The sequence below is a fragment of the Setaria viridis genome, chromosome 2, assembly GCF_005286985.2.
Source record: "Setaria viridis chromosome 2, Setaria_viridis_v4.0, whole genome shotgun sequence".
NCBI classification, from domain to species: Eukaryota; Viridiplantae; Streptophyta; class Magnoliopsida; order Poales; family Poaceae; genus Setaria; species Setaria viridis.
This window is the reverse complement of record NC_048264.2, coordinates 42,436,871-42,455,550: the sequence shown is the minus strand read 5'-3', so window position 1 is coordinate 42,455,550 and position 18,680 is coordinate 42,436,871. Positions and strand designations below refer to the sequence as shown.

At 45.0% G+C, this 18,680-nt stretch overlaps 4 protein-coding genes across 4 annotated transcripts; 1 reads left to right on the top strand and 3 right to left on the bottom strand.

Moving 5' to 3' along the window:
- Nucleotides 1-18: 18 nt before the first annotated feature.
- On the bottom strand, nucleotides 19-1,745 carry LOC117844628 (protein YABBY 7). Its single transcript, XM_072291917.1, has 6 exons — nucleotides 1,228-1,745; nucleotides 979-1,113; nucleotides 758-866; nucleotides 601-649; nucleotides 215-352; nucleotides 19-142 (listed from the first exon to the last, which is right to left on the bottom strand). Exons 1-6 carry the CDS (start codon nucleotides 1,318-1,320, stop codon nucleotides 19-21), a joined length of 648 nt encoding a protein of 215 aa, XP_072148018.1. The 5' UTR covers nucleotides 1,321-1,745.
- An 871-nt stretch (nucleotides 1,746-2,616) lies between these two features.
- LOC117846582 (GDSL esterase/lipase At5g03610) lies at nucleotides 2,617-4,114 on the bottom strand. Its single transcript, XM_072291592.1, has 2 exons — nucleotides 3,849-4,114; nucleotides 2,617-3,741 (listed from the first exon to the last, which is right to left on the bottom strand). The coding sequence occupies exon 2, from the start codon at nucleotides 3,366-3,368 to the stop codon at nucleotides 2,679-2,681; it is 690 nt and encodes a 229-aa protein (XP_072147693.1). The 5' UTR covers nucleotides 3,369-3,741; nucleotides 3,849-4,114; the 3' UTR covers nucleotides 2,617-2,678.
- Nucleotides 4,115-4,275: 161 nt separating this feature from the next.
- Nucleotides 4,276-8,557, top strand: LOC117846583 (uncharacterized protein At4g14342). The gene is made up of 5 exons (XM_034727807.2): nucleotides 4,276-4,434; nucleotides 5,113-5,192; nucleotides 6,153-6,238; nucleotides 6,315-6,438; nucleotides 8,272-8,557. The coding sequence occupies exons 2-5, from the start codon at nucleotides 5,187-5,189 to the stop codon at nucleotides 8,317-8,319; spliced, it is 264 nt and encodes an 87-aa protein (XP_034583698.1). The 5' UTR covers nucleotides 4,276-4,434; nucleotides 5,113-5,186; the 3' UTR covers nucleotides 8,320-8,557.
- Nucleotides 8,558-17,470: 8,913 nt separating this feature from the next.
- Nucleotides 17,471-18,607, bottom strand: LOC117844444 (uncharacterized). The gene has a single exon (XM_034725148.1). The coding sequence runs from the start codon at nucleotides 18,605-18,607 to the stop codon at nucleotides 17,471-17,473; it is 1,137 nt and encodes a 378-aa protein (XP_034581039.1).
- Between the last annotated feature and the right edge of the window lie 73 nt (nucleotides 18,608-18,680).

Below are 18,680 nucleotides of genomic sequence, written 5' to 3'. Positions count from 1 at the left end.
TGCTTTTTCTGAACCTGACTACAGCATTGCCTTATTCAGGTCGCAGTTAATCCTGTTTTGCAGCTTGCAGATCTTGAAATTGTTTGCAGCAGGAGCAGATCTTTCAGTTTTCCTTCTGCTGGATTCTTGGTAAGTGAGCCCACTGCATTGAAGCAACCCATATGGTAATTTGCTAAAAAAAAATATGAAGAATCTTTGATGGATAGTGATGTACAAAGCAGAACTTAGTGAGGCAGAAAGAGTTTGGAGCTTTGCAGTCAGCTGAAGGGTGCTTACGTTCTTCGAAGCAGCGCTGAAGGCCTCTTTATGGGTTATGTTAGGGTCTCTCGCCTTGATCCTCCTTATCTCCTCCCTGAGAACAGATTGAGCACATGTTAAAGATTTCATTGCCGCTCACCTGATAAACAGTTTAATATGTTTAAATTCCAATCAGAACATAACCAGTAGTTAGTTTGTATAGCTGACAATTCCAATGAAATACAATTTTTATGCCTTCAACCTGTATGAGTGTATCAGAGGCATCTATTGGCTATTATATACAGCGTTAGATTGGTTGCTCTTGTACTTATGCAACTGGTGGCAAGTGCTGGGTGCTCTTACTTGATGAAGCAGTTGTAGGCTGACGGCGTCCGCTGCTTCCTCACCGGAGCTGCGAAAATGTTTCAAAAGGGTGCTTATTCAGCTACTCGTTCAGCATCCATGGATCGATCGATTCAAAGGACGATAGGAAAGGACTGTAAAACTGCATGTCACCTACGTTTGTTAACCGCAGGGAATGCATGGTTCTCTGCAACTGCGGCCTCCGCCTCCCTGTCCTCTGCACTGCTCTCGTCAGAGTCCCTCGGCGGCGGATCAAGGGCCGGCTCCTGTGTCATCAGACAGCCACAGCGTTGCGATATACTTCTTCAGGCGCTGCGCAACTGGAACCCAAAGAACCAAGCCATGCGCGTACCCATGCTTAGATTACGAAAGATAAACGGTGGTGACCTGCAGCAGTAGCTCGATGGACGCCGGAGGCGACGGTGGCACCGTGACGGAGAGGATGCCGGCGCAGTTGCCGCACTGCACGGCCACCGTCTCCAGCTGCAGGCCGCCGCCGCACGGGACGCTCACCTGCATGTATACACGCGTGCACACACAGCACGCCACGTCTGTGAAAATCGTGCGCGCTCTGGCGTCTGGCGGTTTGAATTTTCAGAGCATGCAGGATATCGAAGTCGTTGTTACCAGTAGGATGGTGGCGCAGAAGCTGCACTGGACGTAGCCGAGCCGCTCCGGGAGGAGGCCGCCGAAGCAGGGGTGGTGCGCCGCGGACGCCATGGCCGCCGTCGAGAGAGGCGTCAGAGCGTGGTGCGGCAACTGTGGCAGTGTGAGGCTATGATCACTCTACTACTGTCCTGGCGTGTGTCACCAAGGCTCAAGTGGGTCTCAATTTGTAGGCGCGCCGACGAGGATACATAAGCTCAGCGAGTAATCCAACGTTATCTTTGCAGAACGGGGCAAGTTAAGTACATACATGTGCTTGCAGCATGTGAGTGACAGGGCTTGCAATCAATGAAGTGAATGGCTCTCAGTTCCCAGACAGAGGTAACCATGGAGAGCTTCGGGACAGTGTCCTGGTTCGTACAGGCCACAAGGAGGTCTCAGCCTTTCAGGGAAATCCTTATCAGGCGGACCAGAACCAGGCATGTGAAAATCGGTGCCATCTCGCAGTCGCCATCGACCTGCAGAGAGCTTTAAGAAGGCGCGGCACATTGCGCAGGCGAGCTTCTGTTCAGAAATCCATGCTGCTGCAACTGCAAGCCAGAGGGTCATGGCGAAAATGTCATGGCTTGCTTCGTGTTGCCGGTTAGGCAAAACAGTTACTGCTCCTCAGATTCAGATTTCGATTGCCTTGCAGGGGCTCCTCGTTTACGTGGTTTCAGCGTCTTGCGAGACTCAAGATTCCTCCATTCTAGGTACGCCTATTGAATAAGGGATTCCTCGACAAAATGACTCGTTCTAATCCCCATGCATGCATACATCGACGAAGATGATAGAGATCTCAAGATGATAAGAAGATGGTGGTATTTTGTACTATGAACGTTCAAAATATTATCATATATACTCCCTTTAATTAAAAAAAGTCCATATACCTTTGTGCTAAGTTAAACCTTTTTAATCTTGTCTAGCAATATCTATAAGAATATATTAATGTTTAAAATAAAAAAAGAGTTAATTAATAAATAAAGTAAATTTCATGGTTAGTCTTTGCGTTGTCAAATCGATCTCAAATTTTAATAATTGATAATCAAGATTTAAAAAATCTGACTTAGAAGAAACCTAGATGGACATGTTTATGACCGCAGAAGTGGTCTCCGCGCAAGAGAAGAAAAAGCACGAGCTCGTCACCATTGTTGAAACAACAAAATTAGCACGAGACCATTTGTAGAGAAACCTTGGCGAAAAAAAACATCCAGAAAACGAGATGGTACGGTGTTGGTACTGTAGCAGTTGGACACAAATATCACAGAACTTCAGAAGTACTGAAAAAAAATATGTGCACGTTTATAAAAAAATCACTCACATGACCTTCCTAAACCTAGAGAACAGACTCGATTGAAACTAATCGGGAACCTAATAATAGTGAGCACAGTCACTGGCATGTAAATAAACTAAGTCTAAGTAGAGCTGTATATCTAGATATTGAGGTAGTTCTTGATGGACTCCTCGAACTCCTTGACGACGGCCTTCCATCCGGCATGGGTCGGGTTGATGTCGTCCCAGTAGAAGAACTTGTCCGGCTTGGACCCCAGGCTGTACTGCGGCTCACCGTCCTGCACCTGCCCGCAGAACCCGCTCTGGTCGAAGCTCTCGCAGCACGACTCCAGCCTGTACTTGAACTGCTTCGATCGCGGCGACGGGCCCGCGTAGTGGCTGAATGCGGCTTTCAGGTCGAGGTTGAAGACGGCCTCGTCCTGGAACACCTTCTCCTCGAGGTACGAGTTGTGGATGCTCGCCACCTTCTGGCTGTCGCACTTGGCATCGTAGACGCCGTCCTCGGACCTCGACAGCCACGGCGTGCACCCGAGCGGGGGCAGCGAGGTCACCACCACCTTCTCGACGCCCAGGTCCATCAGCTGGTCCACGGCGTCGGCGATCTTGTCCGTCACCTCCTGGGCCTTGGCCTTCACCTCCGTGCTGGTCATGTCGTTGAAGCGCTCGTAGTCGCGCCTGCCGGAGAAGGCGATGAGCGCGACGGAGTCCGTGAGGTCCTCGTCGATGATGCCGAGCCTGACCAGCCTCTTGAACTTGTCCACCTGCCTGCCGAGCCTGGGCGCGTCGCTCGTCCCCTCCACCACGCCGGCGCCGCCGACGGCGAAGTTCATGCCGGACGGATCGACGCCGTCCTGCTTCCTCTTACTCTCCGCCGGAGGGGACTCCTTCCGCCCCAGAATCCTCGCTGCACAAATTATGTATTGATGAGACAGGGCCAGGATTTAGAATATTAAGTACTGATCCGAGCTTATTATTACGTACCGAAGAAATCAGAGAGGACCAAGCCGTTGGAGAAGCGGCCGCTTGGAGTGGCGCCGTGCTCCTTGTCGTTGCTGCCGTACGGGTAGTACCATGCGCGCGTCGTCTTGGTCAGGTCTGCTAGCGGGAAGTTGCCGGCGTCGGCGAACTCGTCGCCGAACACGAACAGCTTATACCGCCGGCCCGAGTCGCTGTCGCGATGGCGTCGGGACTCCACATGAGCAGCTGCTAACAACAACGTTAATTAAAGCTCCGATCCGAGAGCAGAACAATGCACGACAGCAAGTAAACCACCTGGAGAAATTAGCAAGAACAAGCAGAACAACACATACCGTTCAGCAGGAGTAGGAGGCCGCAGACGGCGGCGAAAAGAAGCTTCATGCTGGCTGGTTCCTTGGATTTCGATCGAAGGCGAGTTGCGCGGGGCGCGGGTGTTGAGGTGAGTCAATTGCTGAGTCGTGGTGCCAGGACGACGGCGAGCGTCGCAATTTATACACGGGAGATCGAGTTCCGAGTCCTACTGGGGGTGGGGGAGGCGCGCTTGTTTGCCCAGTCCGCCGCCGACTGTAACTCGTTTCCAAGCCTAGCTGGTACACTGACGAACAACAAGTCAGAAAGCCGACGATTCCTGCTCGGAGTTGGCGGGTTGGCGGGCCTTTTCTCTCTAGGATCTCACCAGGCCTCAAAATACCCGGGCCAGTACAGCAGAAGAGGCCCATCGCTACCACCCCAATACATGCATACGACCAGCGTTCACTAATGGGCCCCCATCCCAGGCCTTCTTGTCCGGTTGTCCCCCAACCCTGCAGCCGCCGCTCGCTCGCTTCTCGGGAGGTCGTCGTCCGCCGCTCGTCTTCGTCCCGCACGGCCGCCAGGAGAGCAGCGACTTCGACAGCAACCACACCAGCAACCTAAGAGGTACGTATGCGGCGAGCACAGATCCACACGACAAATAGGTCTAGCGGGCTAGCTGTATTTTTAAACCAAAGCATTTGCTTCAACTTTGCAGTCGTCATAAGCGTAAAACAGCAAATCAGTTAGGGTTGCTCGGATAGATCGATTCCTTCTCTCTCATCGATTGCTTCATCAATCAGCTAAACCCGATGGCATATCATTGCAATTGTACAGTGAATATTAAGTTCTCAATTTTCTGTAGTATTTTCTTCGTAATAGCTCGCCCCAACCGTATCCCGTAGTCAGCAATTCGGTACGGTAGTCACTGTAATGTTATTGGCTTTCTGCTAAGTACTTCAAAAATATAACTGATGGATCTAGCTTGTGCTTAGTAATTTTCATCAGGCACAAGTACATTTTTACTGATATTTGACCAATTATCTAGAGCCATGTTCATATCCTGCACTATCCCAATACTGAGAAAAGCATGTCAAATCAAATAAGCTAAACATGACTGTTCACACGAATATCTGGTAGCAATCACATATTGCATCCAAATATATTGCTAGAATAGATGATCCAGTGCATCCATTTCGTTTGCTGTTTGGTCCGGTGCTAATAACACAGTTCATTTTCCAAAATTAAACTATCTGCCATGAAACAGGGCCAACTCATGAATTCTGTTTCTCCTTTTGTTTACAGGTTGAGTAGGTGGGTTCTGATTCTGGGATTCTTGGCTCTTGCATTGAGGCAACAGCGTAAACCAATCGACAACCATGCAGGTTTGGTAGTCCGACCTATCTCCCTGGATTGCTTACCTTGTAAACTTGCTGCCTTGTCTGTGGTACATGGTGCTACTTGCAGGCATTTGACATCTTATGTTGTCGAAACTACCCCTCGAGACAACAGATTAGCGCATTCTGTATACTGTGATCTTGAACAAATTTCTTTCGGTTAAACAAGGGAACCTGTTCTTCAATCCTTGTTTAGAAATTATGGAATTCTTTGCATGTTGTTGTAGATATCTAAGTAGGGTCAATTAGCCATAATAGAAAGTACAATAGAAGCCTGGAATAGAGTTAAGAAATCCCTGTGGTCATGCTTGACTTGACTGCTTGAGGAGATCTTTGCTCCTGAAGCTTCCTGTTTGAAGCCTTGAACTCAATTAGGGGTTTATCAGGTAGAATGCTGTCTCTTTATCCGTAGTTGAAGTACTAGGATATATTCCTGAACTTATTGTACTATTTTTAGTTATGTTGAGATAGTATTATGGGAGTACCCTCTGAAGCAACAATTTCCAATAGGTTCTTCTGCAGAACATATTTGAAATAGGACTGTAGGAGTATCTGCCATTTCAGATAACCTAGGTGTATTAGGATCTTGATAGACATTTTGAAGAGATCAGAGCCATGTTGGTCTTGAGCACTTTACCACATTACTCGCTGATTTTTATTTTTCAATCTGTGGATTTATCTGTTAAACTTCACTTAACACTACATACCTTGAACTTCAGATATTACTGTGTCCATTTCTAGTTTCTTGGCTGATTCTAAGAAATTGTGTTGAGTATTGCTTGGTTTTGTAGACATCCTTGTTTTCCCGTTTGAGCCCAAAAGTTTTTTCCCCCCTATAAATTCCCATCAGATTATCTGGGTCATTATATTTCACGGTGCTGTTTCTTGGGTATATTGTTTTTTGGCATTTGACTGCAAGATTTCTAACACAACTCATTATTTTCAAAGGCAAGCGATAGGTTCAACATAAACTCTCAGCTTGAGCATCTTCAAGCCAAATATGTTGGTACAGGGCATGCGGACTTGACCAGATTGTAAGCATATTTTTTCTTCATTAAGAAAAGGCTAAATGAATTGTGAGTGATGCTTAACATTTTTGAATATGTACAGTGAATGGGCTGTAAACATCCAGAGGGACAGCTATGCCTCTTATATTGGGCACTATCCAATGTTGGCATATTTTGCTATTGCTGAAAATGAATCAATTGGAAGAGAGCGTTACAATTTTATGCAGGTATGGAAGTTTTAACTATTCTACTAGAGCATGTTTGGCAAGCTTTAACTGTTCTACTAAGTTATACACTTATATTATATCAAAGTACATTTGACCAATTTTAACTCCTCTACTAAGTACTGAGTTATAGTATGATGAAGTATATTTGGTGAGTTTTAACTCTTCTTCTAATTTAGATTACGATGAAGTATGTTTGGTGAGTTTTAACTCTTTTACTAAGTATAGTATGTCAGAAGTATGCTTGGCAAATTTTAAATATTCTACAAAGTTATAATTGAAAATTATATCGAAGTGTAGACCAAATCTGTGGCATATAATTAGAGTATTTAACTATTCTACTACTCCCTCCGTCCCAAATTGTAGGTTGTTTTTTGCAATTTTTAGGTTAATAGCTTTTGCTATGTACCCAGACATAATATATATTTAGGTGCATAGTAAAAATCTTGTATCTAGAAAAGGTAAAATGATCTACAATTTGAAACGGAGGGAGTAAGTTATAGTTGAAAATTAGGTCGAAGTGTAAACCAAATCTGGGGCATATATATTAAAGCTAAATGTGATTACATTATTCTTTTGTTGGATAAGCTTTTCTAAATTATTCTTAATGGACTAAGTTTGCATATTACTGTTTTTTTATTATGACTGTTCACTATTCATATCTAAGGGCGATTATTATGTATTGCCTCTACAAGTTCCTAAGTACCAAAGATTCATGTGGTGTAACGGTTAGAGCGTTGAACTCCGGGGGTCAATGAAACCCCTGTTGCTGGCCTGGGTTCGAATCTTGGTACCAGCTTTTTTAAGACAAAATCAAAGGACTCCCTCTGGTTGAGTTTTTTTTCCTGCTTGGCTAGCAATTCCCAGCTGAATAAGGTTTCTTTACAAAACCCCAATACAACTTGATTGGAATCTAGCTGCAGCAGCACTTCTGATTTTCATGATGCTACCAACAGCAGAGCCTCCTCTCTCCCTGGCCCCTGCAAGGGACGAGATGGCTTGAGTAGAATCAGTGCTGGTTAAAGGATCCTTCCACATGTAATTAGATATATTGTTGAAGTAGTTAATGAAGTGTTGGTTTTTTATTAGGTATTCAGGCAACAACAAATGCACTTTGATATGGCACTGCTAGAAGACGTATGAACTATTCTATTGATTGTCCACACCCAAAAGTAAGATGAATGCCGCAAGTAGCAAATATCAGATGAGTTTTAGCAAATAGAATCAGTTGTTAAAGCCATATCCCTTAGGGATTGTTTTCCTGATATACCTATTGAGCTTTTGAAGCGTCAATATCTTACCAATCTGAGAATTGGGGCCCTATGTTTTTCCGAACAGATTGTTCTATACTATGGACATTTTCTGGACTCAATCACATCAACCGTGGTGGTAGATAGGCTAGGTCTTCACCACCTTGTCATCTAAAATGCAGCCTGATGTGCAATTTTTAAGTTGAAGTTTCTAATTTGATCTTAAAGTTCAAATATTTTGTTAAATCTTTAGTGAAAGTGAATAAGGGTATTAGAAAATTGGAGTAGTAGATGACCTGGTTACTAATCAAGTTTTGTAACACAAAAAAAAAAATATGAAAAGCTGAGCTGTTGTACACAATTCGCTAATGAGCTTCTTTACTAAATTGCAATCATGCCTGCCATTAATTTTATTGTATCTCTGTCTAATTTAGCAGGCTAAAAGTGTTTCATTCTGGTACCATGACTTCCAATGTGCACCATGATCTAAAGATTTGTTTTGATATTTAACCATTGATGATTGAACCTTGCTTGTTCGTTGAGAACTTGAAATTAAGAGTAATGATCCATTGTTTCCGTGTCGCAGAAAATGTTGCTTCCATGTGGCCTCCCTCCTGAGAGAGACGAAGACTGAGGACCTTCTGCATGATCCTAGTGCATTGCTACGATAGCTTATGTTTAGCTCCGGTCTGCTACCGAAGGGACGCACTAGATTGGCCACCCTAGTATCATCTGTGGCTATGTTCGAAACTTTGAATTCCCTTGTCATGAGAAAAGGCTGCTTGTACGCTTTTGGCTTGTCCTACATGGATCTTCATCATGAATCCCATTTTTCAGAATATTTATGCATTGTTAACAACCGGTTGCTGCTATATGTTGGGATTCTCCTCGAGTAAAATCAATTAAATTTCCAATCTCGAGGTTTTCCAGGTACAATACTATATTTGGAAACTACAGAGGAGAGGCCTAGAGGGAGAGGGGATGGGCCCACCTGTCATTGAGAACGAGAAAGAAGAAAAGGATAGCAGGAGCCAGGGACTTGTTCGCAAGGTGAGTCACGCAACGCGGGCGGAGCTGATCCGATCCCCACGGCCACTGGCGTGCATAAGAACGACGCGTCCTGAGCCTTTGCAACAGACCATTCCCATCTCTCATTCTCTCCTTGCCATCTCGAGGCTTCACCGGAAGCGAGCGACGCGCACTGGGTGGCCGGTGTTGCCGCCGGCGGCTTAACGTAGTTGCCATGCGCCCATGCGCGCTTCACCACCCAAAAGCCGGCGCATCGTGAGAGTATCATCCGCCTTCTCCCCTTTTCTTTACTGCTGTCTGTGGTTTAATTTCTTACAATGTTTAGAGACTATACGCGATTGGTTTACTAGATAGTGCTGCAGAATCGGTACGTGATCTCTGTGGTTTTAATTACTCGTAATCATTCTTAACATCAGCCTGTGTGCCTCTTTGTGCACTCTCGTGGTCTTTGCATGCCCAAAGAGACACACATCGACATGTTCATTGTGCAATATAATCTCTCGATTCGTCGTCGGCGACGGGCGGCGCCAACCCAACCTTGTTCCATCGAACAAAACCAGATTCTAGAACGGTGTCAGTAACGTATAGACCACGATACTAGAGAGTGAACGAGCCGGAGACTTTCCCATCCATTGGCCAACAGATTCTCTCTTTTTTTTAGCGGCGAACAGATTCTCTTGGTACGACGGAACTCGTGGTCTTCTAGCGTAAGTTCTTCGTAGATGCAGACTCGTAGACGTAGATTATGTTTGGAGCTAAACTTTAGTCAGCTAAAAATTAGCCGATGATGATCTAAATAGGTGGGATAAAGATTAGCCAACCCCCAACTAAAATTTTATTCATTAGCCCTTCAAACTCAGATAATGATGCTAATTCTAGATACGAATGATAAAAATTCAAAATACCCTCACACCAAAATTTTTATTCTTTCATTTCTTGCACTCTAAGGGGTAGAATGGACTTTTATCAATAAATATGCTAAAAATTAGCTCTGACTTCAAACATGACATAGCTAATTTTAGCCAGCTAAAGTTTAGACATCTAAACTTTAGTTATGGCTAAACTTTAGTTTTAGTCTATCCAAACAGGACATTGGGGCTAAACTTTATCAGCTTAAAAATTAGCCAACCCTCGGTCTGTTTGGATGGACTAAAACTAATGTTTAGCCTCGCTAAAGTTTAGATGCCCAAACTTTAGCCGGTTAAAATTAACCCTGTCCTGTTTGATGTCAGAGCTAATTTTTAGTCCATTTGTCGATAAAAGTCATCCTACCCTTGGAGTGTGAGAGAAGAAGGATAAAATTTTTGGTGGAGGGTATTTTGCTCTTTTGCCATTCATATCTAAAATTAGCTGGGTTTGGAGGGCTAATGAAAGTTTAGTTGGGGGTTGGCTACTTTTTAGCTGACTAAAATTTAAACTTTGGATTCGAGTAGAGCCGGTCATTAGCCCTCCAAACCTAGCCAATAGTTCTAATTTGAGACATGGTTGCCAAAAGACAAAAATACCCTCCCTAAAAGAATGAGGCGTCGCCGCAGGCCCCACCTGAGGTATAACGGACTTTGATCAATACAACGATAAAAATTAGCCCTGCATCCAAATAGGACAAGACTAAGTTTAGTCCGTTAAAGTTTAGACGTCTAAACTTTAAACTTTAGACTAAGTTTTAACCCATTCAAATAGGCTCGTACTCGATCTACTAGGCTGAGATATTCTCCTCCCGGCTCATGTAGTCCCTTGCACATGTACTTTGCCTATATATGGGCCATTGAGATATGAATATAATGTGGAATTCTATAGTATACGTTTACATGGTAATCAGAGTGATAGGTTTTGAACCTTTATTTGAACCCTACCTCCTTTTTTTCTGCTTTGCATCACCATGGATTGACATTGTCACCAACCAATGTTACCCTAAATGCTAAACGCTAAACAGTCGGCCACCTACCGTTTAGCTCTTTATTCAGACTAAATGGCCAATTAAACGGGTTAAACGGCCATTAAACAGGCTAAACGGGTGATTAAATGGACACGGCTAGGCACTGTTGTAGGGTGTAAACGTCGTGTAAACGGGCTAAACGGCCGTGTACGCGAACACTGCCATCAACTCAACCACGATAGTGCCCTCAACAACTCCACCACCGCCTCTCTTGTCTCTGTGACCGTTTACACTGCGGTGACCTCCCCTCCTCCAATGCCACCCACGATGTCAACATCAACAGCCTTGTTCCTATCACCCTCGACATGCAGTCTGGAAGAACCTCTTCCTCATCGTCCTTGGGTGCTTCAACCTTCGATACCACATCAACGCTGACACATCGATGCCGACTGGGTGGGATGCCCTAACATCATATGGTACCAAACGTAGGTCATCTAGTGTTAAGAAACCCCATCCAGTCGACATTGATGTGTCGGTGTTGACATGGGATTGTACTTCGAAGCGTCTAAAGAAGATGATGAGGTGGTTCTTCTAGCACCGTACATGTAACTGAGGAACTGCGTGTCGTGTGCAATTCGAATAAAGGCTCTTGATGTTGACACCGTAGATGGCCTGCTTGGATAGGGAGGACGAGGATGCAACTGCGGAGAAAAAGTGATGGTGTCACTCATGGTGACGCGAAATGGAAAAAAAAAAGGGAGGGTAGGTTTAGTCGTTTAGAAGGAAAGGCTCAGAACCTGTCGCTCTGACTATCATGCAAAAGTATACAATGTCGCACTTAATTCCTCTCCCAATGGCCCATGAATAGGCAATTACATGTACAAGAGTTTACATGAGCATGCTACTCAACTGACTGAAACCACAGAGAACAAGCGCAGCGTGAGGACACGTACGGTAAACAGGACGTCGGAAGCTAGCTTGCATGATTTTTGTTACACCAAAGGGAACCCGTACGCCGATATCGTCTACCGATCGAGGGATCGAAACGCAAGGAGACCTCTTCGGTAATACTTGTTCACGATCCTACGAGGCTGGGAATAATGTTGAAGATGTTACTGAATTCCTGGCCAGTTTTTAGATGAGGTTGTTAAGACGCATACAACTAGCGTAGAACACTAGTACTCTACTCCTATACTCTGCTGCAGCATTCGGCATCATAGACGAAGACCTCAAGCATTCGGTCGCCCTCATCGCATTCTCCGGCAAGCGCGACTATGCACAGGTCAAGGACATGACCAATGCCGAGGTGAGGACCAGTACACACACCGTCTGCCGCCCGATCGATCGCCACACTTATTAATTTCATATGTGGCGACGGCTACGACGACTCGTGTGACGGCAACAAGGTCGCAAGCATCCACAACGCGTACCTCGAAGAGAAGGTGAGGCCGTCTTCAACCTCGATCTGAAAGCGATCGACGTTCAATCACCTCGTCGTCAATCACAATTCCGGTAGGGCAGATCATACTTACCACGCTTGCTTAGCTATCCTTTGAACCTCCTTCGGCTCTCTCAGTTTCAGAAGATCAATCGTTGACGCTACTAATTCCGATCAAGCCCGCATGTCTGTCTGATCGCAGGTTCACGAGCTAACAAGTTCAAGTACAAGCTGGAGCCGTGCTGCGAGAGCTACGACCAGAGAGTGGGTACTGCGGCCAGATGGAGAACGGCGGCAAGGCTCAGTACACCGTGTGCTCCAAACCGGACAGGCACTTCTACTGGGATGACATCAACCCAACGCATGCCGGCTGGAAGGCCGTTATGGAGGAGCTCGAAGAGTCCATCGAGAATTTCCTCGATATCTCTAGTAGCTAGGTGGACAGGTGCTAGAGGGTGGCTAGCTATCATGCATGCTTGCTACTGAACATGCTGATTAGGTTCTTGATTAGTCTCGATCGATTATGCTCTAGGTTTTGACCACCGGTGGAAAACGGGCTTTTAGTTCCAGTTGGTAGGGAGCAAATCTCCCGAAAATCCATCCGGAATAAACCAATCGAGACGAAAGGGGGTGCGGGTCACTTAATCGGGACAAAAGACCCCTTTAATCCCGGTTGGTAAAAATCTACCAACCGGGACTAAAGGCCTGCCACGCCAGGCGCGGGACAGGGCTCACCAACCGGGTGGCAGGACAGGGCCCACCAACCGGGAGTAAAAGGGGGCCCCCTTTAGTCTCAGTTGGGTTTTTCAACTGGGACTAAAGTCCTCCTTAAATTTCAAACGCGCGCCATGCAGGCGCATGCCTGTAATTTCATACATTACGTACGTACCCTTTTAGTTAACCTTTAATAGTTGAGATTTTTTTTATAATGAAATCAAACTAGTATTTAAAGTTTTAAACGAATCAAACTAGCATTTATACAATTACTATATATATATATAATTTTTAGTATATATATACAATTTTTAGCATACTATACAAATCTGAGCATATTATACAAATCAAACTATCTAGTATCTTTCCGTCGAGGCATTGCTCGGAGCGTCTAATTTTCGTCCATCGTAATAAAATTCTCCTTGTGGATTTACCACCTCGTCCACCAGGAATCCAATGAAACCTTCACATATTACCGCTACTCTTTCCTTCTTCAAGAGTCCCTATTGAATATTTAACATCTATAAATTAGAAATATGTGAATTTTACACGAATAATTATATTAGGTAGAAAATAATTAACTATTTATAGTTTTATTTTACGTACTTTATAGTTGTTCGGCGGGTCCCACAATACCACATTACCTTCGGGGAACTCTCTTCTTGGGAGGCTGCCCCTCGACATCACCAGGATCATCTCGCCTGATCTTATACCGCAGTGCTTTGCACACGGGACAAGCATCCAGTTTCTCGTATTCAGCACCACGAGAGAGGTAACAGTCATCAAGGTATGCGTGCATCTTCTAAACCTCCAATCCTAGAGGGCAAACAATCTGTTTAGCTTCATATGTTGTGGTCGACAATTCATTACTCTCAGGAAGAATCTTGACAATTTTCAACATTCCCTGAAATACCTTATTGGACACACCATTTTTGGCCTTCCATTGCATAAATTCTAGTGTGGTACCCATTTTTTATGGCCCTGATGGCAATCTGGGTACAACAATTTTTGGTGATCATCTATCATGCGCTGCAACTTTGCTGCTTCCTTCTCAGTTTCGCAATCTTTATGTGCATCCCGTAGCAACTGACCAAGGTCATCAGTAGGTCCGTCTTCTGCAAACTCATCTTCATCAGCCTCGTCCATTATAGTTTCTGCAAAAGCTTGGCCTGCAGCTCAGTTCGGAATGTTGTCATCCTCCTCCTCTTCGCCGTCTTCCATTACAACCCCTCTTTCACCGTGCTTGGTCCAAACTAAATAGTTAGGCATGAAACCATATCTAAACAAGTGGCTATGAATAATCCCCCAAGAAGCCTGTGAATACTCCTTATTGTTATTGCATTGGAACATTGACAACATATGAACCCGTTCTCTGGCTTATTCTCTTTGGCCACTTCGAGAAAATAATGCAAGCCATCAATAAACTTCTTGCTCCGTCTGTCCGCGTTATACATCCATTGCCGGTCCATCTGCATTGTATTACGCATGAAAATGGATTACACATGAAAATGGATTACGCATGAAAATGGATTACATATTTTTTTTTCCTTTTTTTATTTATGTTGTACACATATAATTTTTAGCATGCAGGTCTCTAATATCTTGCCAACGATATAAATATTAGGTTATATGGTAGTTGTTTTTTATCAATTCAAGTATATTGTTTCTTCATCCTTCAATGATTACAAATATTAGATTCTCTTGTTGCGAATAAGTGTGTCATTTTCATTTCGTATCAAAATTCATCTTTACGTGCCTATTGATGGTTATTTGATATGCTTTATGACTTATCTACATGCTATTCACGATTGAAAGCATGTCAAACTTTGTAGTGAAAATGATGTTGAAAGTTTAGATATAGATAGAAATACACATATTTAAATTTCAGATCCAAACAACATGATATACTATGACAAACCATCCACTGAGTACTATCTAGGAGGACTTTAAGCATCCTTGGGCAGCGAAGATGAAGGTTTCACTAACCCAGCCTTATCCTGTGGTTTATTTGTGCCTCCTACAACGGTAGTACTAAGTGGATGTGAAACACCCGGGACTGGTGGTGGAGCATAACGACCACCAAAAGGAGGTTCCTGACTTGTCGTAACAACATATTCATGACATCTTTGCAAATAACGAAGCATTGCTTTCTCCCAAGTATTTATTTTCTTCGGCTTATCATGAGGGCCAACTATGGTTTTCCCCTTGCCACGAGAGGAACGACGATTGCTCCCACCATCGCCACTACTCCAGCAGCAGAAGCCATCTCTATGTACAAAAATTCATACCTTAGCACTGCAGAACTTGTTGAACTTGCAGACTGTGATCATCTCAGCGAGCATTTCTCCACCGGGCGGCATCGTACTTCGCCATGGAAGAGTTCCGATTCTAGGAGGAAGGGGACACGGTCTTCCACGATGTCCATTGCCGCTCTTCCTCGTAGAATCAAAGCTCCTCCTTGACATCCGTTGTCGCTCGGCGGAGAATATGCTCGCCCGAGATGAACATGGTATGCGGATTTGAAAAACCATATTGAATTTGACAAGATAAACCTTCTAGACAAGGGTAGCATCATTCTTAAACCGTTGCAAGGATATATACTGTACATGACACATATGACATACTAATTTTTTCCTCATAATTAATATTGAAATCCTCTCCATTCTACCTCACATTTACTCTCCATTCTCCCTCACATTCTAGCTCAAAATCCTCTCCATTTTCTACTTCACATTTTAGCAAATAAACTATCCATCTCCATTCTGCACATCAAGTTGTTTTAACTAATACAAATTGTATATAACAAGCAAACTATCCATCACATTCTAGCTTAAAAACATGTATAAATACAAATCCTCACATTGTAGCTTAAAAACATGTATAAATACAAATCCTCTCCATTCTCCCTCTTTCTAACAAGCAAACTTATTTTTCTCCCTCTCTAAAGCATAAAACAAAGCATAACAAGAGGATGAAGTAGCTAACCTTCACAACACTTTGGATGAGTGAAATCCCCACAGAAATGAGGAAAAAAAATTCGGGCAGCACCTCGCATAGGTTTGCTTCGGCACCATGGAGAGGAGGTGAAACTCTCTGTCTATGTGGAGTGGACTGGCTCGGGTTGGAGGAGGAAGAAAGACCTCTGTCTTGGGATTTAATGGGGGATGAGTTTTTGTCCCGATTTAAAATTCCAACCGGGACAAAAAGGAACACCTTTTGTCCCGGTTGAAGTTTACTCCTGGTTGGGACCACCAACCGGGACAAAAGCGCAACCCTTTTGTCCCGGTTGGTATTCCAACCGGGAGTAAACGTTTTGTCGCGGTTGGTAACTCCAACCGGGACAAAAGGGTTGCGCTTTTGTCCCGGTTGGAGGCTCCAACTGGGACAAAAGGGGGGCGCTGTCGGTGGCTGGGAACTAACCGTTACAACCGGGGACTAGGGGGGGGGGCTTTAGTCCCGGCTGGAAATACCAACCGAGACTAAAGCTCACCCCCCCCCCCCCAATTTCAGCCTACCGTGGCGCGCCTCCTTTTGTCCCGGGCCAACTTTAAATCGGGACAAAAGTGGGTGTATGGAAGGTGAGTTCTCCACTAGTAGTCGTTGGCTTGGCTACGCGCCAAAATTAAGTTTAGATTATGAGAGTGAGTGTTTGGTGTCGAAACTGCTCGATTTCGATTGTCAACATAATGCCCAAATTTGTGTGTCTATATGTTGTCATGAATGAGAAGAAAGAACATCTCCAGTTGGTCACTTTACACGTTTATATACGCTATATAGAAATACAAGTCTATTAGGACACATGGTTTGTAATATAAACATGCATTGACTAGAAGTAGCTATAAGAATACACATGGTTTGTAATATAAACATGCATTGACTAGAAGTAGCTATAAGAATATATTATCTTAAATAGGATGTATTTTTATACTCAATTTAGTAATGGTATTAATGTTGTGTAAATCAGATTTCTAGCTTGTGATACAATGTTATTTCGGTCAGTCCATTTGATTATTGTTCATGCATGGTACTCCCCTTAGCGAAAAATTCGGGAAATTCTGTGATCTCTCTCTCTCTCTCACACACACAAGATAGCAACAGCGGCACAGAGTGCAGAATTGCGGGGAGGGGGTCACGCGCTGCACGGACGGGTAACGCGTTCGACTGGCCGCGCGTTAACTCGGTCCAATTCGATAGCTCACATCGAGCGTGCCGAGGACCAAACACCAGGATGCGTCCCTACTGCGCGCCGTCCCCCATTTTGGTATGTCGACCCCGAGATTTGGAACACCACCTCGTCTCATGTTCCGTGTGACAGTGTAGTTTATATGCCACGGTACCAATTAAAACGCGAAAACATCATTCCAAGTGAAAATACCCCAATGCACTATAAATTTAAATTCATCATGGCATTTGAAAGCTGTGATTGCTAAAACAGTATATTAAACCATGACTACGACATCTCCCAAAGAAGATTACACTTTCTGCAGCATTGAAAAATGCCCAACTAAGGATAAAAGTAAATAGAGCTAGCTAGATAGCTAGAGAAACCTAGTAACTAACAGCATGAAATATAAAAATAGTATACTAGAATGGCCAAGACTTGGATATTCCCTCCTCTAGAGAGTAGATGTTACATGTGCATCTTGCATTTCTCACAATTCAGATTTTAGATGATACTCCGTCTGATTCGGAATCATCATATGAGAATTCTTCATCACTGTCGATCAGTTAATTAGAGCCCCGTTCAGAACGGTAGATGAACCTGCAGTAATTTGCGAAGACTTGGGCAAGAGTAAATGGCTGCCGGGAACCACCTGCCATAGTAGCCACATCAAATATGATGTCGTCCTGCACTTGTTCAGCGACGCGAAAAGTGGTCATGAGTGAAGCCTGGCCATTGCCTGCTGTTGAGACTGGATCTACAAAGTAGATGCAGCCACCTTCGATGCCCTGGAACTTGCTGGCGTCGACAGAGAGGCACCTGACATCACTGAGGTAGAGAGCTCGGTTGCCAATGCTCGTTACCACCTCAAGCTTATTGTTCTCTGTATCCACCTTACGGACTACTGGTTTCCCATGTATCTCGTACCATGGCCTTGACACAAGGAGCAACTCCTCCCCGGACTTCACGAGATAACAGTACCATGCAGGGTGACCTCCGACAGCACTAGGAATGGTGGTGGCCATCGAGAGTGTTTGCGCAGAGCCACTAGGAACAGTGGATGAGAGGATGGATCCTTCCTGGTCACTGAGATACAGTTTGCCATCAAAGGGCGTCATGGACAGAGGTGTGTTACGGGAATCCACCCCAAACTGTTGGAAGTGCTCGCTATCCAGATCGGCCCACATGATTTTACCGACTTCGCTGGAGACGAAGAGCATCACCGGGGATGTCGTCAGGGTAGCCTCCCTAACCCATCCGATGATGGGCAAGGACGCCTTGAAACGCAGGAATAATCCCGTGAAGGGGTTGAGCACGCGAACCTGGTAGGGGGGTACTGGCTCCTCAAGGATGATCATGCCGCCCCCCGTTGCGCCGACGAAGCCGTACCTGCGGAGGAGGGGGATGTTCTTGACGACGAACCGGCCGGTCTCGACGCTCACGAACGTGAGAACGTCGTCGTGCCGGTCGATCAACGCCCACTTGCTGGGCTGGAAGCGGCCGGGTTTGGCGTTGTCCTTGGTGGCGCTGCTCCAGCTCGTGCAGACGGCGCGGAAGTCCATGTAGCTGTAGATGTCGCTGTCTGCCAAGAGGCGATTGCCTACTTGGATGACGAGGTCGTCAGGCAGGGAGGACCAGCCGTGCTTCGCAGCCGTCTCCTCAGCAGGGCGAGCCCCCCTTTGGGTGGAGAGAGTGCAAGGCATGGTGGGCTATGCGCGCTTCTTGCTTCTACGTTTGATGTGGAGTGTCAGTGTGTGGAGTTCAGGAGGGGAGTCG